At 57.7% G+C, this 25,883-nt stretch overlaps 1 protein-coding gene across 1 annotated transcript in view; it reads left to right on the top strand.

The window, feature by feature from the left end:
- KCNH6 (potassium voltage-gated channel subfamily H member 6) overlaps positions 1-25,385 on the top strand; it is a 99,132-nt gene extending 73,747 nt beyond the window's left edge. The window contains exons 5-14 of the mRNA XM_065422540.1: positions 6,738-7,163; positions 9,602-10,001; positions 10,906-11,105; positions 15,677-15,929; positions 17,375-17,568; positions 19,235-19,316; positions 20,206-20,502; positions 20,944-21,124; positions 23,124-23,322; positions 24,416-25,385. Coding sequence (XP_065278612.1) covers positions 6,738-7,163; positions 9,602-10,001; positions 10,906-11,105; positions 15,677-15,929; positions 17,375-17,568; positions 19,235-19,316; positions 20,206-20,502; positions 20,944-21,124; positions 23,124-23,322; positions 24,416-24,694 — 2,511 coding nt within the window. The 3' untranslated portion in view covers positions 24,695-25,385. The remainder of the gene's footprint in view (positions 1-6,737; positions 7,164-9,601; positions 10,002-10,905; positions 11,106-15,676; positions 15,930-17,374; positions 17,569-19,234; positions 19,317-20,205; positions 20,503-20,943; positions 21,125-23,123; positions 23,323-24,415) is intronic.
- Positions 25,386-25,883: the final 498 nt, after the last annotated feature.

Here is a 25,883-nt window from a genome sequence, read left to right as displayed (position 1 = left end):
GCCCCCAACCAAACCAGAGCCCCCGGGCCCAGCTTGGCAGCAGCAGGAGACTGGCAGGGTGGCAATGGGTGGCCTCAGGGAAGGGAGCTGCTGCAGGAGTCAAGGCGAGAGGCTGAAGGCAGGGGAGTGGCGGGATGATGTGGCACAGGTGGTGATGGGAGCTCAGAAGAGGGAGGTGGACGCGGGAGCTGTGCTGGAGGAGGTTCCTCCTGGGAGACATTGGCTGAGATGAAGCCACAAAGTCCCCTGGCCAAGGCAGGCAGGGAGGAGGAGTTCTAGGCATTGGAGGAGCTGGTCCTCATCAGGCCCTGTGTATAGTGGAGGCCCCAGTCAGGATGCTGGGTGCTATATGGACACCTGGGGTAACAAAAGCCCCCATCCCACAGAGCCCAGTTTCAGGAGAGCCGGGTATCCAGGGGCCACGCTCTAGGACCATGAGCTGAAGCATCTGGCACCGGCCACTGTCGGAAGACCGGATCCTGAGCTAGACGGACCGCTGGTCTGACCCAGTCTGGCCATTCTTGTGAGCTGTGGTGGCTTGTGGGTGCAGAGTGACAGAGCTCAGACTGGGGCCCCAGCTCCGCCGAGGTCTGGCCAGCACCAGCTCGTGTGCAGGCCGAGAGCATTACAGCATCGTCAGTCCCCTGGGGCATGTTGTGTGCCCCAAATGCCTCTTCCTCGCACAAGGTGCCCGGCTGGTTATCGGTGCCCTGGTCTGGCCTTCACCAGGGAGACCTGAGTCCAAAGACTGGCTCATTGAACAGGGAGACAGGAATTCTGGGCACCCTCATCCCAGCTTTCAGCAGACACTGATCCCCATCACCAAGCCACCACCGAGTCAGGGTTGAGGTGCAGCAGCAGAGCTGGGTGTGGGGAGCCCAGGGCTGGGGTAGCAGGGGGCTGTGGGTCGGGATTATGGGGAACTGGCAGAGCTAGGTGTGGGGAGCCCAGGGCTGGGGTAGCAGGGGGCTGTGGGTCCGGATTATGGGGCACTGGCAGAGCTGGGTGTGGGAAGCCCAGGGCTGGGGTAGCAGGGGGCTGTGGGTTGGGATTATGGGGCACTGGCAGAGCTGTGTGGGGAATCCAGGGCTGGGATAGCAGGGGGCTGTGGGTCAGGATTGAGGGGCACTGGCAGAGCTGGGTGTGGGGAGCCCAGGGCTGGGATAGCAGGGGGCTGTGGGTCAGGACTGGGGTTCAGAGGCAGAGCTGGGTGTGGGGAGCCTGGTCAGGGTTGAGGTGCATCGTCAGGTGTTGGGATCCACCCTGTCTGCTCCCCAATCCTGGGCTAGCGGGGGGGGGGGAGGAAGGGGGTCTGCCAGCCAGGCCTGAGGACCATCAGCTAAACTGTGTGGGGCTCTGAGTGGCACCGCAGCATGTCAGTTCCCCCCGCTCCCTTTCAGCGCACTGAGCGCGGCAGACAGGAGTCTGCCCCGAAGGGGCCGGAGGGAGACCAGGGCAGCGTTGACCCCAAGCCCCAGGCAGCCGCCGTGTGTGCAGGGGAGGGTCTGAGTTCCCGCGCAGAGGCGCCAGGCAGGGTGGTAAGTGCCGTGTCTAGCAGGTTGAAGCCGCACTGTCTGGCAGGCAGCAGACACTGGTAGTGGGGCCGGGGTGGGGCGGAGGCTGGGTCGCGTGTGGTCACAGCTCTGCCCTGGGCAGTGATGTAAGCACCAGAGGTCTGTGCTGGGGAACACGGATCCTCTCCCCGCCTGTGCCTCGCTCCCTGCTCACACACAGCCTTACTTCCAGCACACCATGAGCCTGAAACTGAAGCTGAAGCCGGTAAGCAGTGAGACGAACGGATGGGATGGGGGGACGGGCAAGGCTGAGATAGGGGGAGAATGCTATTGCCATGGGGAGAGCAGCTCCAGGGGGCGTTTGTCCCTAGAGTGAATTAAACCCCAGGGGGGAGCCAGGACACATTGGCTCTTTTCTTTGCGGGGGAGGGGGGCGGGGGAAGCCGTCCTTTCCCCAGGAAACAACTCCCACTTGACCTAGCCAGCCCTGCTCTCTGGGGAGGCAGAAACTCCTGCCGGGGGTGGGAGGGTGGGGAGCTGGCGTGGAGCGGCCCAGCCTCCCTTGTGCGCTGGACTTTTAAAGCCACAGAGGGGTCAGCCGCACACGTCTGCGATGAACGTACAAATCTCTGCCTGGGAACCAGCCTTGAGCTCATGGCCCTGCCTGGGGCCCCTTACTGCCGGCTCAGCATCCCCTCCTGCACTGGGTGCATCGGGCTAGTCAGAGACCTGCTGGGTTTGGGTTGATGCAGTGAGGCAGGATTGAAGGGGCGAAGGGGAAAGACGTGATCCTTCTCCCCGCCTGTTCTGCCGCCAGACGTTCTGCGGGTTCTGGGAGTTTGGGTCTCACAGCTACTAAAAGCAAACAACCCTCCCTCCCCCCCGCCGTGGACCAGGAGACACTGACTAAATCCTGCTCTTGGTTACTCCAGAGTGAATCTGGAGTGAGCCCGCTAAAGTCAGAGAAGTTACTCCAGATTTATGAGTCACACCCAGTGGTTCTTGGATATGAAAGCAGCAGATGCGTTAGAAATCCCATAGAGCATTGGCAAGGGTGAACGGGTGCCTTGGCTACGATGACTGGAGCTGGTAGATGATCAGGATTCCTTCCCTAGATGGATGCATTGGCTGGGTAGGATCGCTGGAGAGGATGGACGGAGACACAGACTAGCTGGAACTTAGGGCTTGGCTCTGGGCTGTAATTCTGGGGGATGTTTTTTCTCTCTCACGTTTTGTTCTCAGTTCGAAGGGTCCCCAAATCCCTCCGCTTTGGGCAGGGTCAGCCAAGCGAGAAGCCTTTTTAATTCCACAAGCCAACCTCCCTTGCTCCTTCCCCGGCTCCACCGATTAATGTTGAAACGTTCATTTCAGCCTTGAAACCAAAAGGCCGGAGCTCGGGCAGGTGGCGTGTGCCGGAAGCCGGCTGAGAAAGATCACGCGGAACTTGGCACGTGAGCAGCGTATGTGCAGCTCTCAGAGCAGGGCAGGGGAGCTGTGTTAGCCACCCCCAAAGGTTAGACCCACGGAGGGGCTGAGACCACCTGACTCCTACTGCCATGAGTGGGCTGTGAGGAGTCGCTCAGGATCAGGCCCCCGTTGGGATGTATCATACGGGCTTCCTGCTCTGCTGTGATTGTTACTCGGGCTCTGATCCAAAGTCTAGTACAATCCATGGGAGTGCTTCCTGTTGGCTCCAAAGGACTTTGGATCATGCCCTGGCATTGCTGCCAGGCTTAAAGGCAGCTTGATCCTGCCCCCTGCATCCTTTGCATTGCTCGGGGGGGAGGGTCCCAGTTCCCCTCCCCTTGCCCCGATTTGCTCCTGTCGGGACGAGGAGGTCGGTTCCCTGACCCCGCCAGCGCTGCCTCCGCACATCCCCCTTCGGAACAATTGGATTTCGGTCACTTTTTCCACTCCCTCTCCCTCCCTTGCCAGCCACGTCTTTGGCCTTCCCAGCTCTTGATTGGTGGCTTCCTCCCCACCCGGGGCCTGGCCATTGATTGATTTTGATTAATCTGCGACAGGCTCCTGAATGCCCTTTGCCGGCGTGTGTGCATGTGGGTCTGGGCATGCATGTACCCGTGTGTGTGAGAGACACCATTGTGCTGCCTGTGGGGGGAGCCGGGCCTGGGTGCAGGGAATCCAAACCACGCCATGGTCCAGCAGCTGTTAAGTTTCAGGGCGGGACGTGGACAGGCAGGAATTACCCTAACGGTGGGGCAGCGGGCAAGGGGCTGGCAGTCGAGAGGCATTGGCTGGAGGAGGCAGATGCAGGGCAGGACCATTGGTCAGTGGAGAGGCCCTGGTTTGCAGGGCTGGCTAGTGGGTGGCAGGGTGGGGCTGAGACACACATATGGTGGTTGGGGGGGTCAATCTGAATGGGGCGTCGCTGATCTGGACTCGCCCTAGACAGCTGGGTTTGTTAATGCTGGGGCCGATGAGGGGAGAGCACACGGAGGGGACTGTGGACAGTATCTGGAGGGACACCAGCCAGGTAAAAGGAAACCCAGGGAGCCCAGTGGATGCTCTGGTAAAGCTCACCCCCAGAAGTACGCGGGGGGGGGGGGAGTAGGAGGATCAAGAGGCAAAGGCACACCTGGGGTTGCTCGGTTCCTGCCACGCCCCTAGGACCAGGCCGCCTGCTGCCGTCACGTCCAGTGCCAAGCGAGTGTGAAACACGCCCATCCTGCCCTGGGAGCGCGTTACCCCTCTTGGCAATGGAGCATCAGGCCCAAAGCGCTGGCAGGATTAAGGGCCTTGTCCTCGTCGCTCACTGGCACAAATCAGGAGTAACTCCATGGACACCAGTGGTGTAAACCTGGTGTCAGTGGGAGGAAAATTGGGCCCTGATGGTCTATCGTGGGAGTTTCCATAGCGGCCGTCATCATGGTGTCTAAGCATTATGGGTTGGCGGCTCAGAGGGCAGCGAATCCCAAACACAGCAATAGCAGGGGGAGCCTAGTGAGGAGGGGGAGGGAAAGGTAGGTCCCCTCAGACTCCTCTCGCTGGGCTATGGGACCTTTACCTTCCAGCCAGCGAGCCAGCAAAGAGCCGGCACCAACCAGGCCGGGGCCTTACGCTCAACCCTGGATGGTGGGCAACGTCCTGGCTCAGCCACGGGTGTAGGCAAATGGACACCCCGTGTTATTCATGGGAGGCCAGGCCAGGGCTCTCGCTGTGCAGCGCTGCCTGGCTCTGCCTGTGAGCAAGGGCCACCCTGCTGGGCTGGCTTTTCTCCGCGGTACTTTTGGGTGGCTCCCTCCTCCATCCTGCTGGGGCGCGGTGCAGAAGATACTGGAGCAGAGCAGGCGTCTGGCCTCTCCCTTCGGGGCCCAGGAAGTCTAGAGCTGCTGGTTCACCTAGTGTTTGGGACCCTGAGGGCTGAACATCCCTCCCCTGACCTCCGGGCAGCAGGTGCCAACCAGATGGGTTCCGGCTCCCCTTGGATTTGGAAAGACCCCGAACTATCCCTCCGTTTCGTGGAGATGAACTCCCTCCTCTGTCAGGCCACTGGGGAATCCGAGACCTCCCCTGGCATCTCCCCACTGTGTCCTGGTCAGATGGACCCTAGGGGGGCTGGAGCCAGTAAGCTCACCATAGGGGTGACATACAGTGGCCTGTGTTAGACGAGATGAGCTAATGGTCCCGTCTGGCCGGAAACTCAATGAAACTACAGCAAGGGAGAGGAAGTTTTCTCCTGGGCTCCGGAGCAAGGCAGGGCTCCAGTGCATGATACTTCGCTATATGTACCCTTGGCCCTTCCTTGATGGTTCCTTCCCTCCTCAGCCCCATGTGGGGCCCTACTGCTGCCACTACCTCATCACACCGATCTTGTCACACAGTGTCTTGCCGTGGTCATTTTGACGCCGTGGATCAGCTTCCCCCCTTTCTCCCTCCCTCCCAGCTCCTCCCGCCCACCGCAATCAGCTGTTCAGCAGTGTGCAGGAGGCGCTCAGGAGAGGGGGGTGAAATGGGGTGGGAAGAGGTGGGGCGGGGATGGAGCGGGGGCGGGAAGAGGTGGAGCGGGAAGAGGCGGGGTGGGGATGGAGCAGGGGCGGGAAGAGGCGGGGCAGGGACGGAGCGGGGGCGGGAAGAGGCGGGGTGAGGATGGAGCAGGGGTGGGAAGAGGCAGGGCAGGGACGGAGTGGGGGCGGGAAGAGGGGGAGCGGGAAGAGGGGGAGCAGGGGCGGGAAGAGGTGGAGCGGGAAGAGGCGGGACGGAGCAGGGGCGGGAAGAGGTGGAGCGGGAAGAGGCGGGACGGAGCAGGGGCGGGAAGAGGTGGAGCGGGAAGAGGCGGGACGGAGCAGGGGCGGGAAGAGGTGGAGCGGGAAGAGGCGGGACGGAGCAGGGGCGGGAAGAGGTGGAGCGGGAAGAGGCGGGACGGAGCGGGGGCGGGAAGAGGTGGAGCGGGAAGAGGCGGGACGGAGTGGGGGCGGGAAGAGGTGGAGCGGGAAGAGGCGGGGCAGGGACGGAGTGGGGGCAGGAAGAGGTGGAGCGGGAAGAGGCGGGGTGAGGATGGAGCAGGGGTGGGAAGAGGCGGGGCAGGGACGGAGCAGGGGCGGGAAGAGGTAGAGTGGGAAGAGGCGGGGCGGGGGCGGGATGGAGCGGGGGCGGGAAGAGGTGGGGCAAGGGTGGGGTCTTGGGGGAAGGGGTGCAGCGCGGCGGGGCCAGGGTGGAGTCAGGGTGAGCACCCCCTGGCAGATTAGAAACTTGGTGCCGATGAGTCAACTAAAGGAGAATCACTGACCTGAATTCCATTAAGTGCTTACTGCAGTTGCGCTGAAATTCAGGCCAGATTTATAGCTTCTCTTTGGGCCCACAGCTGGCCTCTACCCAGTCATTGCTGCCTGCCTTGAAATGGGGACCAGGAGCTCTTGGATAAATGGAGTGACAGTCTGTTTCGTAATATCCCATCTTGCCCACCCCCGCCCCGCTGTTGAATGGTGACCAATGATCCTAGGCCTCTTACAAGCAACAGCATGCTGGAGGCAGGAGAGAGAGCGAGCTCACCTTATTTTGGGGGGGGGTGACATTGGAAGAACACCTGTGGGTGCTTGGGGGAGGGCAGAGCAGTTGGGAGGGTTGATTGGGGAAGGGCAGAGCAAAGAGATGTTGAGGACACTTGGTGCCATCAGGCAAAGTTGGACTCCAGGACCTTCTAAGCCCACCTTCCCCCTGGTTCTTGCATCCCCTGTGCCCCTCCCGTGCCCATCTCCCTGGCAGGTCCTGTCGCTGGGCGCGGACGTCCTCCCGGAGTACAAGCTGCAGGCGCCGCGGATCCACCGATGGACCATCCTGCACTACAGCCCCTTCAAGGCGGTGTGGGACTGGCTGATCCTGCTGCTGGTCATCTACACGGCCGTCTTCACGCCCTACTCGGCCGCCTTCCTGCTCAACGAGGAGCAGGAGGAGAAGCGCTGGAACTGCGGCTACTCCTGCAACCCGCTCAACATCATCGACCTCATCGTGGACATCATGTTCATTGTGGACATCATCATCAACTTCCGCACCACCTATGTCAACATCAACGACGAGGTGGTGAGCCACCCTGGCAAGATCGCCATCCATTACTTCAAGGGCTGGTTCCTTATCGACATGGTGGCTGCCATCCCCTTCGACCTGCTCATCTTCCGCTCCGGCTCTGATGAGGTGAGCAGTGGTACGACGCAGAACCCAGAGACCTGGGCTGAGCCCTTAGAGGGTAGAGTAGAGACCAGTCTGCCTGGGGTTTCTGGTGCCCAAACACCATATTGACGATGGAATTACAGATGGGGGAGGGAGAGACATGGATAGATGGATAAAGGGGTGGGTGGTTAGATGGATAGTGGTTTGAGCATTGGCCTGCTAAACCTAGGGTTGCAAGTTCAATCCTTGAGGGGGCCACTTAGGGTTCTGGGGCAAAAATCTGTCTGAGGATTGAGCAGGGAGTTGGACTAGATGACCTCCTGAGGTCCCTTCCAACCCTGATATTTTATAATTCTATCTGGCCTGCTCTACCCCCTGCTGGAGGCACCATGACAGTCTCCTACATATGAGAAACCCACTCAAGAGAAGATACCAACAAGACTTAGTCCTCCAAGGGCCTAGAAGGGCTGGGAAGAGACAAAAACCAATCAGGAGCCAGCAGGCAAGTTAAGAAGGCTTGTCTGCACCATCTCCTGGGGAACGTTAGGTGAAGCTGGGATAGGAGAGGAGCTGGGTCCAGGAAGTGTTGTGGCCAAGAGGTTACTTTGTTTTGGGTTTATTTGCAACTTTAAAATAGCAGATAGCCAAAGTCTGAGTCCCGCCTTAGAGGACTGGCACAGAGACACTGCAGGAGTCGCCTTACTCTGAGCGGGCTGTCCTCCATGGACAGACAGGGAGAAAAGGCTGTATATAGGAAGAGATGGCTAAGGAGAGAGATGGGATAGAGGGGAGCCTCTTCCCGCTCCACCTCTTCCCCCCCCCCTCCCAGTGCCACCTGCACGCCGGGCAACAGCTGTTCCGTGGAGTGCAGGCAGCATTGGGGGAGAGGGGGAGGAGTTGATCAGTGGGGCCAGCGGCCCCAGACATGATTCCATCCCCTCCCCCAAGTGTGCCCCATCCCCGCTCCTCCCTCATCCTCCCAGTGCCTCCTGCACACCGCTGAACAGCTGTTCCCTGGCGTGCAGGCAGCACTGGGGGGGAGGGGGAGGAGTTGATCAGTGGGGCCAGCGGCCCCAGACATGATTCCATCCCCTCCCCATAGAAATAGCAGCTCCTGAAGGCCAGGATGGCTTACTGCCGGGGGGGGGGGGGGGGCTGATATGTCAGTCTCCAGTCTCAGGTGTTTGGGGGGGTTCCCTAAGCCTCTCCATGGGCTGGCATTGTCCCCTGGCTCTGCCGCTGAATCCTGGTGTCGCCTCAGCCAAGTCCCTGCCCCCTCTGCCTCCATTTCCCCACGTGAAAGGTGCTGGGGATGGTGCGAACCGCGTGGTTGTGCCTCTGTGATTCCGATTGGAGTTTTGTAGCTTGTTAGTTACTGTGGCCTTTGTGGCCAGGAGCCTTGTTACTCTGGCCTGTCGCCTGCCCCATCAGCCAGGGAGCCGCTCAGCGGGAATTGATTGGCGTTTCGGTTCACAGCTGGGGATTGCCCTTTTCAATCTGCAAAAATAACAGGAGTACTTGTGGCACCTTAGAGACTAACAAATTTATTAGAGCATAAGCTTTCATGGGCTACAACCCACTTCTTCGGATGCATATAGAGTGAAACATATATTGAGGAGATATATATACACACACATACAGAGAGCATGAACAGGTGGGAGTTGTCTTACCAAGTCTGAGAGGCCAATTAAGTAAGAGAAAAAAAACTGGGCTACCTTGATTATCACTTCACAAGTTTTTTTTCTCTTACTTAATTGGCCTCTCAGACTTGGTAAGACAACTCCCACCTGTTCATGCTCTCTGTATGTGTGTATATATATCTCCTCAATATATGTTTCACTCTATATGCATCCGAAGAAGTGGGTTGTAGCCCATGAAAGCTTATGCTCTAATAAATTTGTTAGTCTCTAAGGTGCCACAAGTACTCCTGTTATTTTTGCGGATACAGACTAACACGGCTGCTACTCTGAAACTTTTCAATCTGGAACACCAGGTCCTGATATTTCGCACATCCTTAGCCCCAAGGATCTCAAAAGCGAGTTACCAACACTCATTAATTATGCTTCCCTCCCTCAGGGTTATTATCCCCTTTGAACTGAGCACAGAGAGATGAGGGACTTGGCCAAATGAGTGGCAAGGCTGGGAAAGGACCCAGGAGTCCTGACGCCCAGTCGTCTGCTCTCACTAATAGAGACCTCCCTTCTCAGAGCCAGGACTACAACCAAAGAGTCTTGGCTTCTTTCCTAAACCACTAAATGGTCCTTCCTGTCCCGAGCTGGGACGAGGACCCAGGAATCCTGACTCCCAAGCCTCTGTTCTAACCACTAGACCACACTGTATCCCAGAGGCATGAATGGAACCCAGGAGTCCTGGCTCCTCGTCCCCAGTTCTAATTGTCGCCTCCACTGAGGATTCCATTTGGTTGCTGGCTGATTTCCTTTCCCCACTTGTCCCATCTGCAGACCACCACGCTGATCGGGCTGCTGAAGACAGCCCGGCTGCTACGCCTGGTGCGTGTGGCCCGTAAACTGGACCGCTACTCCGAGTACGGGGCGGCCGTGCTCTTCCTGCTCATGTGCACCTTCGCCCTCATCGCCCACTGGCTGGCCTGTATCTGGTACGCCATCGGCAACGTGGAGCGGCCCTACATGGAGCACAAGATCGGATGGCTGGACAACCTGGGTGACCAGATCGGCAAGCGCTACAATGACAGCGACCTCTCGTCCGGCCCCTCCATCAAGGACAAGTACGTCACGGCGCTCTACTTCACCTTCAGCAGCCTCACCAGCGTGGGCTTCGGCAACGTCTCCCCCAACACCAACTCCGAGAAGATCTTCTCCATCTGTGTCATGCTGATTGGCTGTGAGTACCTGGCCAGGCCTCCCAGCCTGGTCCCCACTCGCCCTCCTGGGCCACATGACCCTCAGCTGGGGGACCTCCCATCTGCTGCCCACTCCCCACTCACCTTCCTGGGCCACATGACCCTCAGCTGGGGGACCTCTCATCTGCTGCCCACTCGCCCTCTTGGGCCACATGACCCTCACCTGGGGGACCTCCCCACTCCTGCCTGTTCCCACGCGCCCTCCTGGGATGCAGTGGTGGCCAGAGGCCACAGGGGCTGCTCTGGGGAGAGGAGTGGGTTAGCTCATATTGAGAAGGGTGGGGAGAGCTTGTCCGGCCCAGCACCTGGGTGCAGACAGCTGCCTGTAGCAGGTATTCTCTGCATTGAGAACCCAGCTTGGCTTGGGGAGGCTCCTGAGAGTCAAGTGTAGGAAACTGGCCTGCTCCCAGATCCATGACAACCAGAGACTGCCTGTGCTAAGCATTTGGAGGGGTAGGCAGGAGGCACTAGACCAGAGAGAGAGACGGTTTCTGGCAGCTAAGAAACAGGGTAAGGGACTTTTGCATGGATTGATCCCCCCCCCAGCCTGACCCAAGAGACAACTCCAATCCCCAGTGTGCTTTGGCCCTACAGCCCCCCATCCCGCTGCCAGACATGCCCCCGATCCCCAGCATGAGTCCCCCTAGCCATCCATGACCCCCCGCGGCTGGGAGCCTGCAGCAGCACACATCCCCCTGGATCAGCAAGGGAAGCAGCCGTGACACATGGGGGCCGTGGGAGGGGATCAGGTGTCTTGATGAGAAGGCAGCCAGGAGGGGGTTGGAGCTGCTGTCCGTGGGGCGTGTCAAGGAGCAGTTCCAACCCTCGCTTCACGAAAGGTCGATCCCTTCTGCGGGATCCCTGACCCCAGCCCTCTCCTTGCAGCTCTGATGTACGCCAGCATCTTCGGCAACGTCTCTGCCATCATCCAGCGCCTGTACTCGGGCACGGCCCGCTACCACACCCAGATGCTGAGGGTGAAGGAGTTCATCCGCTTCCACCAGATCCCCAACCCCCTGCGCCAGCGCCTGGAGGAGTACTTCCAGCACGCCTGGTCCTACACCAACGGTATCGACATGAATGCGGTGAGTGCCTGGCTGATGAGAGGGGAACCGCCTCCCCCACGGGGCTGAGTCGCTGCCAGGCAGGGATCTGGGTCCCGGGTCCTGCAGAGCCGCTGCCAATAACCCTGAGGCATCCGTGGGGAGGGAAATAGGAAGGCAATTTATGGTGCTGCTTGCTTTGGGAAGGCTCCTAGCTCCGTGGTGGGCACCCTGCAGAATTCTGAGCCCATCTCCACTGCCCCTGTCCCACTCTCAGTGCTTTTAGTTCGGGCTGGAAGAAAGCAGGGCAAGATGAGATCGCGTCAGTATCGCATGGGTGCGTGATTGGAGCCGTGTGAATGAACAGTGGGTCCGTCTGTCTCCACGCAGACCCATTACTTAGCTAGCTAGATACCCACTACTTAGCTTGGTGGCTGGGGAGGTCAGGAGGCTAGGGTGTGCTCTCCTAGGCTTTCCCTGGCTGCGTGCTGAGCTGCCGGTGGTTTGAAGCTGAACTGAAAGCCCACTGCTATGCTCCAGCGTCAGTTTCCGTTGGGTGCTGGGGAAAGGCTCTGGAGTGCGTATCGATCCAACTTCCTCTCTGCGCCGCTGGTTGCTAAGCAAAGCAGGTTGTGCTTTGGGTGACAGGGAAAGGACGGCATTTAAATAAACTTCAGTCCAGTTTAATTAGCATCTGGAAAGGCCGCGATGAGGGAGCGAAGGGGATCAATGGGAGAGCAGCATTATGAGAGAAAGGCCTTCGTTCAGACCCCTTTGAGCCTTCGCCATCGGGAGAAGCCCTCCTCCTTAGACACTAGCCATCCAGAACGGGGTGCTGTGAACCCGAGGAGAAGAGAGGACAGTCAATTATAAAAAAGAGTCCATCTCGCCTCTCGGGCGAGGAATGTATTCCCCTCGCTGGGGACATCATTGGGTCAGCTTGCAGATTTTCACCCTGCTCCATGTGCTTGACAAGCACCAGGTCAAGGCGAAATGGAAGCCAAGCAACACAATGTGTAATTAACCTGAGGAACTCACAGCCACATGATATTACTGAAGAAAATAGTTTAGATTAGACATTGATACTAATAATTAGGGATGGGCCCAAGCCAGAATGCTAGGTATGGACACCCACCCCCAGCTTTGGAAAAATTCAGATCCTGATTCAAAATTTGCTTCTGGTCCATTTGCATTATAATGAGCCAAACCAAACCCCAAGTCCAAGCACCCCAAACTTTGTGTCTGGGGTCTGTTTCTCATCGTAATCCTGAGTGCTTTATATTTTCAAGGTGCTATACAAATATTAACTAATTACTCACCCTGCTGCTCTGTGAGATAGGTAGGTATCCCTACCCCCATTTTAAACAGGGGGAAACTAAGGCACAGAGCCAGGGGCGGGTGACCAGCCCAAGGCCACACAATGAGTTAGTGTCAAAGCCAAGAACAGAACCCAGGAGTTCCTGACTCCTAGCCTGGTGTTCAGTCATTAGCCCAAGACCAGGGGACCCTCAGGACAGGTACTAGGGGGAGTGCCCTGGGTCGCACCACGCCCACGGGCTGAGAAGAAATGGGCGGAGTCCCACAATCGCTAGGACTAGCTGGAGCCATGGGAGGGAAGGAGCTGTTTTCTCCCAGTCCCCCCTCCAACCCCTAACCCAGTCCCAAGGGAGCCCAACTCCTACACTGGGCCTGGGAAGCGCTTCGGCGCCTGCTAAGGGACAGCAACGTACTCAGCTTCCACCTGGCGTACGCAACCCACTCATTCAAGGGCAAAGACAAGACATGCTAAGGCCGTGCTAACTCTCCCACCACCCACATAACACAAAACCCCGTGGCTCTTATAGGCCACGGCTCAGGGCCAGCTCCAGGGTTTTTGCTGCCCCAAGCGGCGGGGGGGAAAAGCCGCGATCGTGATCGGCGGCACTTTGGCGGCAGCTCCACCGTGCCGCTTTCTTCTTTGGCGGCACTTCGGGGGCAGGTCCTTCCCTCCGAGAGGGACCGAGGGACCCGCCGCCGAATTGCTGCCGAAGAGCCCGACGTGCCGCCCCTTCCCCTTGGCCGCCCCAAGCACCTGTTTGCTGAGCTGGTGCCTGGAGCCGGCCCTACCACGGCTACATGGCCAGCAGCAGCCCAGGACAGGGAGACTCGGGTTAGCAGGGCTCACGCTACAGCAGCGCTCTGAAGTTGTGGCGTGGGCTGGAACCTGGGCTCTGAAGCCCACCTCTCCCTAGGTTGCTGCCGCGGGCGGCGTAGACACAGCCGCACAGTTCCATAAATGTGGGTCTAACTCTGACCCAGCAATTGCTGGAGGAGTGTTTTGTGTTACTGCTCTTTGTCATCCTGAGTCCAGTTCCTCTATATTTACTTGTAAGAAATACCATTAAATGGGAAATATTATCTGCTCTACTGATCAGTTGGCAGTTGACCATAATGGCAAACCCCTCGTCATTTGACATCTTGAGAAGAAGAGTACAGAGTTTAATTAGGATAGCATGTCTCCTCACCAGCAGATGGCATCATTCGGTATAGATCTGGGGGCTGGCTTTTGGGGTGATGAATCTCATCACTAATGTGCACCTATATTTTATTACTGCTTCATACTGCAGCAGCCGCGTGCAGCCCCCGTCATGAACCACAACCCCGTGGCCCTATGTGCTGTAGAAACACAGAACAAAAAGATGGTTCCCTCCCCCAAAAGCTTCCAGTCGAAGCACGGGACAAGAGACCGCTGGTGGATGCAGCCAGACAGGAGCACAAGGGAAATCGTGAGGCCATACTGGTTGGCATGACTGGCACTGGTCTCACCACACCAGCTGCCTCATCATTGTCAAGTTTTTTTGGCCGGCATCCTGGCAAAGGAGAATTTAAAATGGCTTTTATTTTTCCCTGGGTTTGCTCCACCCCTGCTCTGCCCGAGCCCCATCCCCACTCCACCCCTCCCCCAAGGCCCTGCCCTCGCTCTAACCCCTCCCCCAAGGCCTCTGCTCGCCGCTTGCTGCTCTCTGCCCTCCCCCACGCACCTCCCACAGCCACCAAACAGCTGATCGTGGCACCTCCCCAACAGCTGATTGTCAACGCCACCAAACAACTGTGGCTGGTGGGTGCTGAGCACCCACTTTTTTTTTTCCCATGGGTGCTTGAGCCCTGAAGCACCCATGGAGTCAGTGCCTGTGGCTGGGAGAGATCTTGAGAAGTCCAGTCCCCTGCCCTGAGGCAGGACCAAGTAAACCTACACCAGCCCTGACCAAGGTTTGTCCAACAGACCTCCGGAGATGGGGATTCCCAAACCTCCCCTGGAAGCCTAGTCCAGAGCTTCCCTCCCAGTTCGAAAGCTTTCCCTAATGTCTAACCTAAATCTCCCTTGCAGCAGATCAAGCCCATCACTTCTTGTCCTACCTTCTGTGGACAAGGGGAACAATTGATCCCCGTCCTCTTTCTAACAGCCCTTAACGTATTCACAGACTGTTATCGGGTCCCCCTCAGTCTTCTTTTTTCCAGACTGAACATGCCCTGTTTTTTTACCCTTTCCTCACAGGGCAGGTTTTCTAAACCTTTGATCATTTTTGTTGCTCTCCTCTGGACTCTCTCCAGTTTGTCCACATCTTTCCTAACGTGCGGTGCCCAGAACTGGACGCAGTGCTCCAGCTAAGGCCTCCCCGGTGCCGAGTAGACCGGGACAATGACCTCCCGTGTCTTACCTACGACCCTCCTCTTACTACTGCCCAGAACGATATTAGTCTTTTTCGCATCTGCATCACAGTGTTGACTCATCTTCGGTTGGTGATCAGTTATACGCGATAAGAAGGGGTCTGTCATGTGGTTGGTGATATCTCAGATGCCCCTCGCTATTCATTTCCTTGCTTTTCAGGGCGTGGGTTCTGTAAAGGAAGGAAGGGGTAACTGCAAGCAACCATCACTTTTATTTTTATTTTTTAAACAACAGTTTTTTGGGTTTGGAATTTCCCAAGTGTTTTTATTTGTTTTTTGGGAGTCAGTGAGGAGACAGCTTCTAAAATCAGGAAGGCACCAGCGGATGAGTCACTAGATTATTATAAAGTGACCTCACCTAAAACCAGGCCAGTTCCCTTTGTGCTGGTTCTACTGAAGGCACCATGCTGACTTGCTCCTAGAGGGCTGGATTCGCAGTGCAGGGCCCAGCATAGGGACTGAAGGGGAGGGGGGGCTTCTGCCCTCCTTATCCTGGGGCTACCACAGGCCATTCAGCGCCCTCCCCCGCACACACACACTCTCCACCCCTCTGGTTCCCACCCCCTTCCACAGCTGGGAACAGACTCCCAGCCCCCCACCTCTCAGCACATCCCATTGGAGCCTGCGTCCAAGAGAGCTGGAGAGAGCTGAAGTCCGTCCCCCACCCCACCCCCGTGCTTGGGGATTGTGCCGCGAGCGGACGGGTTGGATTGTCCCATTACAGACAGAGCCCGTAGTCATTGGCTGCGTCCGGCGCAGAGGCTATGGCTTGGATCCCTTTCTCGATGTAACTGCGACACGGGAAGCCCAGTCTGCGCTTGCCTATCGGACGGCCGGGGGCGGGGGATGTGGGGTTCATCCTCTGGGCCTGCTGTGTGACTGGCTGCCCCCTCCTCCCCATGCAGGTGCTGAAAGGCTTCCCCGAATGCCTGCAGGCTGACATCTGCCTCCACTTGAACCGCACCCTGCTCCAGAACTGCAAGGCCTTCCGGGGGGCCAGCAAGGGCTGCCTCCGAGCCCTGGCCATGAAGTTCAAGACGACTCACGCTCCTCCCGGAGACACCCTGGTGCATTACGGGGATGTCCTCACCACCCTCTACTTCATCTCCCGCGGCTCCATCGAGATTCTCCGGGAGGACATTGTGGTGGCCATCCTAGGTGGAAGAGCCCTTCCTTCCGGCGCGCGATGTGGGGGTGGGAGGGGAGGTGGGGGAGAGAGAGGGGGCTCTGCCAGAAGAAAGCAGAGAACCGTCCCACTCCCCTGATAACTCCCTGCTTCGGGCAATGAGTCTCAGCTGGTGGTGTGAGACACCCCCCCCCAAAAGGTCACCCAGCCTGTGGACGGAGAGGAGGGAGCTGGTTCCCATTCCCCAACTCTAGGCTTCCACTAGCATCCAGTGCTGCCTCCCTTGGCAGAATGAGCCCAGGCCTGGGAGGAAAGACCAGATCCTCTCTCTGCTGTAGTGGGGCTGGGAAGAAGCATCCACCAGAGCTGGGAGGGGGCAGGAGGCTGGGAGGGTGTGTTTGGAAGATGCCAGCAGCCGGGTGGATCCGTGCCTGGTTTGGTCTCAATCCACCCCTGGCTGTGACTAGGAGTGGAGGAACCAGCTCAGATCAAATCGGAATCGAAGCAAACCCAGCTCAGACCCCTGGACTCTGCCTGTTTCTAGGTTTGGGAAGAAACTGGTGGGTCCCAACTCCTCCACCCCCCTAAACTGTTCTTTCCCAGAATGCTGCCTCCTGCAGGCAAGGGCCAGAAACACTGTAATCCCACGCAAGACGGCTGATCTTGTGACATCTCTGGCGCAGCCTAAAGCAAGAAGCATCGGAGATCATGAAAGAGGAGGCCTATTCTCCCGGCCCTCCAAACCCAAGAGGTTCTGAGAGTTGGGAGGAGCACTTACATCTGCCGATGTTTCATCCTGTCGTGTCCCTGTGGGCAGGGGAAAGCCAAGACTCAGCTGTCACGAATTCCAAGGGGATTTTTATTGAGGCTGCCGGACACAGACAGACCCTTTGGGTTCTCTCTAGCTCCCAGCCCAGGCGGCCCCATGTCTCTACAGAGGGTCTACCCAGCGTCCTGGCCTGGACTCAGCAGCTGTGGAAGGGAGTGCTGACTACGCTCAAAGCTGACTTGACTCTCCCAGTTTTGTGAGGTTCGCATGTCGTGACCTCAGCGAGGGCTGGTGAATTTCAGCACTCCTGGCCTAACGGGGGACAGTCTTTGAATTCAGTGTTAGAACCCTCGAGAGGCCCACGCATGGCATGTTACAGAGCAGCTAAAGGGACAAGGCCCCTGCCCTACCAGAGCTTACAAAGATCAGCCACAGCGCAAGTAGCAAAGGGGTTGGCAGAGGAGGCCTTGGGGTGGGGTGGATCTGGAGAAGGGAGGCGTGGCAGAAGGGGCAAAGTGGCGAGCAGGAGTCTAGTGGGTGGGTCAGGGGAGAGGACACAGAGGAAGGTGGGGAGCTGGAGGAGAGGAGGACACAGACGTAGACTGCTGAGTGAATCAGGACTTCAGCAGAGCAATCTCTCTAAAGCCTTAGAGCCGCTGGGGACAACTCCACCACCCATGCCCTCATGAGCCTCTCTCCATTGCACAGGGAAGAACGACATCTTTGGGGAGCCCATCAGCCTCTATGCCCGGCCTGGGAAATCCAACGCGGATGTCCGGGCACTGACCTACTGCGACTTGCATAAGATCCAGCGGGAGGACCTCCTGGAGGTCTTGGATATGTACCCGGCCTTTTCCGACAACTTCTGGAGCAACTTAGAGATAACCTTCAACCTGAGAGATGTGAGTCTCAGGCGTAGGTGTGGAGAGTTAGGAGAACAGAGGCAGCTGCTGCGAATTGTCCCCATCCAAATCGCTGGGGAGGAATGGGGCCGAGGGACGCCGGAGGGAACGGTGCTGGGGAGCATAGACTGACAAGCGCTCTGTGCTCCTAGCTCAGATCATTCACATGTTTGCTAGGCACCAAGGGCTACGTTTTCAAAGCCTTGTCTGAGCTTTTAATTGCTTTCGAGTCAATAAGAGCCAGGTTTTGAGAAGAGCTCAGCACTCCCCCTGGGGATTGTGAACATCATGATTTTGGCCCTAAATTTTCACAAAAGCCCAGCCCATGGGGGCATGTTAGGAGCCGTGATTGTAGGTGCTGAGAGCTTGGAAATCTGGCCCTGAGCTCTTCTGGAAATTTGGATCCATGAGTCCTGCAGCTAAACCCCCTTCCCCCCAGTTTTGCAGGACCTCAGCACTATTAAAATATCTCAAAGGTTATTTCAGGCTGATGCAAGGTCATCATGTTGCAATACTATGCCAGCAAGACGTGTTGACGTTAGGTTGTGATGGGAGGGAGTATGGGAGACGTGACAGTGCCCAGCATGGGGTCGTGCAGAGTCATCAAATGGTGCCGTTTTATTGTGACAAGACAGTGTTATGTCATGACAGCGTGGTGTCGTGATGGCTTGGTGCAATGTGGCCACATGTCAACATGGTGGTGTCGTGATGTGTCACATGACGATGTTTTGCTGTGACATGTTGCCTCGTGACGTGGTACTGTTGTCCCGTGTTTTGACATGATGCTGTTCTCACAACGTGAGGGCATTGTTTCACATTGTGATGTAACGTGAGGGCATTGTTTCAACATGACACCATGTCATTGTGTCACAATGTAACACTGATGTGACACAATGGTTTGAGTGAGGGCATGATTTCATTGTCATGATGCAGCACGTCACATTACTGCAGTGTGCGGTGATGGTCTTGTCATGACGTGCTTCTCTGGTCTTGACGTGATGTGATTTGGGTCACATTGTTACAACACTGGGACTAAAGGCACTGTCCCATAGAGATGGCATTGCCATGATGATGTCATTGCATACTGATGATGTCATGTGATGACATCACCATGTAAACATCATGACTTTGGCACCAATCCAGAAGAGTACTCTGAACTTTTAACCACATGCTTAAGTCCAATTGACTTCAGGTATCAGACGGTGGGTCAGATTGCTAAGGGAAAAAAGAGGGATTCCAAAGCCTTCAGCCAATCACAAATAAGCTTATTCAGAGAAGTCCCCGCTTTTATGAACAATCAAGCTGAAGGCCCTGGAGTCATTTTTTCCCCGTAAACATTATCGTTAAATCCTGCTCGGCGATCTGATTGGCTGCCACCGTTTGTTTGTTTTTTCCAGAGACACTGGCTGATGAGTGTGTGAGAGACACCCCCTAACTCCACTAATGGGGCACCCCCCATCCGCCCTCCTTCACACTGTACCATGCCCCCCAGGGCACCGAGCCTTGGGGGTCTCTCATCACACCTCAGGAGGGTCCGGTTCAGTATCTCCTGCCGGCGGGCTTGGGGAGAGGGGACCGGGAGCATGGCCTGCGGAGAGGCGCCCCAGGGTTTCTTTGCGTAGCACTAACAGTCCCCTCTCGCGCTCGGCGCCCTCTTCCCTCTCAGGCAGACAGCATCCCCCGCTCGCCGCTCAGCGAGGACTACGACTGCTCCTACCGCCGCGTGCGCCGGCGCAAGCATTCCCTCTGCCGGCCCTCCAAGACCGGTGAGTCGTAGCCGGCCGGGCTCGGTCTCCTCGGATCGGTGGCAGCTGCTGGGCAGGACGGGGAGGGTGTGAACAGCCGTCTGCCCCCCAGCGCCTTCTCCCTCCAGCTGCTTCTCTCCCGTCCCCCCTCTCCCCAACGCCCCCTGTCACTGTGGTACCAGCACTACAGGAGGGACTGGTCTCAGCTACGCCAGAGCTGGTTCAAGCCAATCTGGGCCCCTGACTCAGAGATCGACGGTCTCCCCGCACCCCCCCCCAACCCCGACCCGACTCCCCTGCCAGGGCTGGTGCGGCTCTGTGCGCCATGGCGCAGGGTGGGTCTGGGTGTCTGGCGCTTGTGAAGGGATGTGGGGAGGGGAGGTAGCTGGCCTGCGCCCTGCCAGGGCAGTGTCCTGACAGCTGAGCGCCCTGGGGCAGCCGGCTCTCCACCCCGGGCACTGGTGGGAGGGCGGGGGTTTGAGAGCCTCGGCTGACCAGTGCCTCGAGGGGGGGGGGCTTTACCAGTTTATCTGCTGCTGGCACAGCAGGGCCCAGGCCACTGCCCATGAGGCAAAGCAGGGCACTGACTGGATCACGTCGTGCCCACCCTGAGACATGGTATTGGCTGGCCTGGCCCCCTCCGTGAGGCAGCACTGGGCACCAGCCGGCCTCTCCTGTTCACCGTCTATTAAGCAGCGCTGGGCACCATCCAGCCCGCACAAGGCAGATGCCCGCCAGCCCTTTCCTCCCCCTCATCCCCGTGATGCTGGGCAAAGCTCCCCATGGTTCTCTCGTGGGCTCCTGAAGCCCCTTGGCATCACGGTGGGGATGGGGTCTGAAGGGGCTGCCCTGGGGTGTCTGTACTAACCTGTCTGCACCCCCTGCCCCACAGACCCGGACGGGCTGGACACGGGCATCTCGGACGCCGAGCCATACCACACCTACTCGGAGCTCACCAACCTGCAGGGCCCCCTCAGCAAGGACCAGTGGGATGACCTGTGCAGCAGCACCACGCCTTGCTCGCAGACCAGCGACGAGGAGGCCAAGCCTCCCAGCCCCACCCAGGCCGAGCCCTCTCCTGACTCCGACCAGGACGACTTTGCCCCAGCCATGCTCAGCCTGGTCACCCCCAACGCCAGTGGCACCGATGTCAGCAAGCAGGCGGTGGACGACAGCCAGTCCTACGCGGGTAGCGGTGATTGTGTCTTGGGGCGCTGCCGGGAGCCGGGGGGGGGCAGCGCTGGCTATCAGCGAGGGGAGATGGGCTGAGATCCAATTGGGCCCCTCAAGGGCTGACCAGTGTCCAGGGTTCGAGTATGACCACTGCGGGGCGCCGTGGGAGGGAGAAGGGAGAGTGTCCCGTCTTTGGGAGATGGAGGCAAGTCCGGACCCTTGGGAGGAGCAACAGGCCCTGCCTAGGATCTAGCTCTGTGGGGAATCCAGACAGTGATGGTATCACAACACAAACCTCAGCCTAGGCCAGAGGTGGGCAAACTACCATTGGGGCTGCAGGGAGAGCTTGTTTGGGACTGCAGGGTCGGGATTTGCTGACCGGGAATTCCTGGTGCCGGGGTGGGGGGGCTTATCTCGGGTCTGCTCCAACAGCAGCTGTGAACTCTCCTCTTTGCAGCCACCCCCGGGGACGTTCCAAACATGTTCGCCTTCTGGGAGGACAGACAGCCAAATCTCCACCCAGAGCCCCTGCCGCACGCGTCCTTGGTCCACAACTCCCGGGCCAACCCTCTGCGCTTGGACTACGGGCAGGGTCAGATCGAATCCCGACTGGAGCTCCTGCAGGCTCAGCTCAGCAGGTGGGTGCAGCACCTCCAAGGCCGGAGCCTGGGTTCCTGCAGCGCTTGAGTGGCTCAGGGTGCTGCCCCTTCTGGGCCAACCCAGTGAATGGCATCTGCCGCCCCCCCCCCCCCCTTAAAAGACCCACATCGAACAGGGCTGTTTAACAAAGCTCTGTGATGTGACGTGGGCTCTCCCTGCTGGCTACTTTCGGTATTGCATGTTCATGGAGCATCCTGCCCTACTGTGATTAGTGGTGACATCTGGAAGCAGCTGCTAAAGTATTTCCTCAGCAGGGCCCAGACTGGCTTTAGTTACAGTGGCTCCCACAGAATTCAGTCACGGGGTCAGGAACTGAAGGCTTTGCATTTACATTTGCCGCTGTTCGCTTATATGAAGAGAGGCCGCCTTCCTCCTGCTCGACCATCCTAGGCAGGTGAATTGTTCGCGAAGCCAGTCACTGGCGACAGACAGTTGCCGTGTAAATAGTAAGGAAGGGGCCAGCATTTGAATGAGAAGGGAAAGGAGCTCAGATCGGTGAGACCTGCCACTTCAATAGTGCAGCTGGAATTTCCACCGCTGGCGACCAAAAGTTACACCCATGCAACTCGATAAAGATGTGATTTTCAGCGGCTGCCTGCAGCCCCCATTCAGTGCAGTGGGAGTTGTGTGTGCTCAGTGCCTCTAGGAATCAGGCCACTTTTATCTAGGTGCCTAAGTGTAGATTTCGGTGACTTTAGGCCCAAGAAGTATTTGCCCTGCGTCACTCAGCCGTTTTTTCACTGACTTAATAAAAACTCGCATGTGGTCTGCTGACTAGGTATGATGCGCCCCCTGGTGGCCATGTAGTGACAGCAGCAGGCTCCGCTGAGATCGGAGAAAGGGCCCTAGCCTGTCTTTTAATTTCCATTGACTTCTCTCAAAAAAATGGTCCCTTTGGGTTGTGATGTAAACGTCGGAATATTCAGTCATTCTTCACCCTGCCAGACCCACGTGGAGATAGGGACAGCCCCGAAGTCCAGAACCAAATCTGCAGCCAGCCTTCCCCAGCACTCCTGGGAGTTTGGCTTCTTGGTTTGGGCCTGGCTGTTGAAGAGACAGCATGGCCCAGTGGATTAGGATCAGGAGACCTGGGTTCTCTTCCTTGAGGCAGTTACTTGACCTCCCTCGTGCCTCTGTTTCCCCTCCCACCTTTTGTTATGTCTATTTAGACTGTAGCTTTTTGGGGCAGGGACGGTCTCTGACTCTGTGACTGCACAACGTCTAGCAGAATGGGGCCTGGTCGCCGCTCTAGTTGCCTCTAATTGCTACTGTAATATAAATAATAGTGTAAATCCACAGACCGTGGGAATTGCCAGACTGGATCCAATCAGCTCAGGGCTCCATCTAACCCAGCGTCCTGGCTCTGACAGTGGCCAGCAGCAGACGCTTCAGGGGAATGTGGAAGAAAACCTCCAATAGCCAGCCCAGCTCATCTGCCCAGCGTGATCCCAATAGCGATTGGTTTAAGATCTGAGTTTGTCTCTCTTCCAAGACTCTCGGTTAGCATTAGCCATCCTAACACTGGGTGTCCTTGTGACCCATCTACACGACAAGAAGATGCAAACGAGGCTCCTGCCTTAGAAGGGAAGGGCTGGAAAACGCCTTGGCCAGGCTGTTTGGGATAAGCCTTTTCTCCTGGGCTGGCTCTGGTGGGTGGTGACTGCAGCATCCTCTGTCTGTTGATGGAGCCGGCTGTCTGACCCTGCCCTCGCCAGCCTGAGCTGGGAGGATCTGCCGCAACCTTGGAAAATCAAAAGGCGCTTTGACAAACCCCACCCCCCGTGCTCTGGCCACTCCCTGGATTCGCTGGTTCCCACGCCACCCTCAGTGGGCCGCACTGGCTTGGCCACACTGGGGTTCCAGACACTTTGCCTGCTCAGTGCAGCCCAAACAAAGCCCACTGCCCAGGCAAAGCCCCAGATGAAAGAGGGTGGCCCTGGGATGCACCGTGCTAACGCTGGTTGATCTGTCCCACAGGCTGGAGTCCAGGATGTCTTCGGATATTAATATAATCCTCCAGCTCCTGCAGCGCCAGCTGTCCCAAGTGCCGCCCGCATACAGCCCCATCTCGCCGTCCTCCCACAGCCTGGCCATGTACAGCATGGGCCCGAGGGGCATGGAGCCTGCTCCACCGTGCACGCCGCTGCAGGAGAAGGACCTGACTCCTCCCGGGGAGGTAACTCACAGACTCCTGTGCTGGCTAAACACTGAGACTGAGCGCTTTGGCTGGGAGCGGTGTCCTTCCGCCTCAGGCAGCCCAGCAGATCTAGTCCCAGTACTTCCCGACCTCATCCCGTTTCACAGCAAAGACCAGTACAAGTGCTGAGCCCAAACCGAGGCTGAGGGGGCTCTAGGGGAGATGTTTCCGTCTCCTCACAGCGGAGAGCAGCTTCCTCCTCCAGAGGAGCAGACCAAGGGGGTCCCCTGGCATATCATTGCGCGCGTGACCCTGGGGTGAAGGAAGGCGACTTGGCTCTCCAAGGCTGCCCCTGCCTTCCAGATGCAGAGAGGGCTGGGCTGAGGGTCCAGAATAGGGGCTGCTCCCCTCCCATTTCTCCTCACAGTGTGGGGAAGGGTCTGGCCATGAGGGAGGCAACTTCCTCTCACCAATGTGGGGGATGGAGAGACTGGGGAGATGTTGCCACCTCACCCACTGCTTCTCTCTGGGCGAGGTCCCCCTGCTCCTGTTTCTCCTCTCCCTCTCCGACTAACCCAGGGCCGTTTCGAAACCCATCATCCCCCAGGTCATCCCCTCTGGCCTAAGCCCTTGGGGCTGGAGAGGGGATGAAGCCCAGCAGAAGCCTGGAATGAGAACACCCAGCACCCCAAAGCCGTTCTTTTGGGGTGCTGGAGGAAAAGAGAGTAGAGTCCCCTTTCTGGCATGAATCAGCTGCACAGGGACTCAGGTCGGCTTAACTACACTGCTCAAGCCAACTTAATTTTCTGGTGTAGACCAGGCCTCTGAATTTGTTGAGACGTGGCTCCAGCACTGGGGGTTGCGCCGTCACTAGGGCAGCAGGATTTGACCAATGGGAGTGTGTGTGAGCTGTAAGGGGTTTCCCAATGACGGGGCGGGGGCTTCTCTTCTCCAAGGTGTCCCCATGAAAAGGCAAGAAGCTGCCCCACTGTATGGGCTGGCACCACCTGCTCAGTGGGCTTCTCTCTCTCTAGGGGACGCTATGGCCTCTTGGCCAGAAGACCCTAGTTGCTGAACTTTAATCTCATAACAACGCACCCTCATTTCTCCTTTTCTTCCCCTTCTCCACCAGAGCCCAAGCTACACAGAGATAGAAAAGTTCCAGCTGAAATCCAGGGACGCCTTGTCAAGCGGGGTACACCTGTTGGCAGCCTCAGAGAAAACCATCTACTCCCAGCCGGAACTCCATTCCCAGACCTTCCCCAACCCAGAGCCCCACCAGAGGGCAACACACACACGGGGACTCTTCCACGGCTCTCGTTTCCCTTCCCTCCCCGAGCATCTTGAAGCCTCTTCCGAGCACCTAGACATTCAGAGACATCTCTCCGATCCGGTGCTTCCCGGCAGTTAGAGACGCGCATGCGCCGAACCAAGCCAAGAGGGACCGCAACTGAGAACTGGTTTCGCTGATTTCAGTTTTGACTGTGGGGGCGAGACGGGGAGGACAATGTTATTGGCTCAGGGGTACACTTTGTAGCTGTCTTCTGCCCCGGTGGAGGGGAGTGGAGAGTGGAGGGAGTTCAGAGATCATTGTTCTCCAAAGGCTTATGTAGAGTAGATTCAAATTGCACATTATAGAGTGCACCCAACGCGGCTCTTTTTGATGGCCACCAAGAAGCCAACGGGCTGGAGGAGCCAGATGGCACCAGCCTCCTCTTCCTCGCCAAGGCTTCCTCCCTGTGTTGGTGCCACCAAAATGGGCCACAACTGCAGGAGGAGAGTGAATGCACGGCTGGGAGGCCACCTTGCTGGCAGCTCTATGGGGCGGGGACCACCTCGACATCTGTGTTCGTACCGCGCCTAGCACCACGGGACCTTTGTGCACTACCATACTGGGGCTGTTCATCCTGGAGATGATGTTGTCCGGAGGAGGAGAGGGAAAGAGGGATAAATGGCATCAGATAGTGGGAGAATGAAGGAGCTGGAGGTGTAAGGTCCAGAGGATGGGCAGAGGAGAGGAGTAATCCCTGTCCTACCTGGCTGTCATTAAGAAACGAGGGTGGTGGTTTCCACCCCTCTAGCATGCTTCAGCACAGGTCCCTGGCCAGCAGCCTCTAGAGCAAGGCTGACTGTAAGCTTCAGCCAGGCCCGAGACGCTTTCCTCCAGCCCGCATCCGACTCTTGCAAAGCCCCCGTAGCTTCCCAGACAAACTCAACTGTGACCCGGCGTGAGTGGAAAGCACAAAACTCAAGCACAATCCTGGAAAGCAGAAAAGCAAAACCAACCCCCAGACGCGTTGTTTTCAGCTCTCGCCCGGAGATCGTCTCCTTGAATAATGGTTTCATAGATGCTCCCCTACACACACACACACACCGAGGGACCCCGTTGCTCCCCTGCAGAATAAAACCCGCCTAGCAATGCTGCCTTCCACTCGGTTAGATGCTGTAGAGGTGGTCTCGGCCGCCGGCTCACGCCGTGTTGAGCTCCCTGTGAGAGTAGCAAGACTGTGAGCGTTTCTTAGTGTCCACTTTGCTAATAAATGTTTTTTGGCACCTAACGTGGCTCAAGGCTGTGTTTTGTCGAGGGGCCAGGAGAGTGG

The sequence above is a fragment of the Emys orbicularis genome, chromosome 25, assembly GCF_028017835.1.
Source record: "Emys orbicularis isolate rEmyOrb1 chromosome 25, rEmyOrb1.hap1, whole genome shotgun sequence".
NCBI lineage: Eukaryota > Metazoa > Chordata > Testudines > Emydidae > Emys > Emys orbicularis.
The sequence above is the reverse complement of the archived record's forward strand: the minus strand, read 5'-3'. Positions and strand labels throughout refer to the sequence as shown.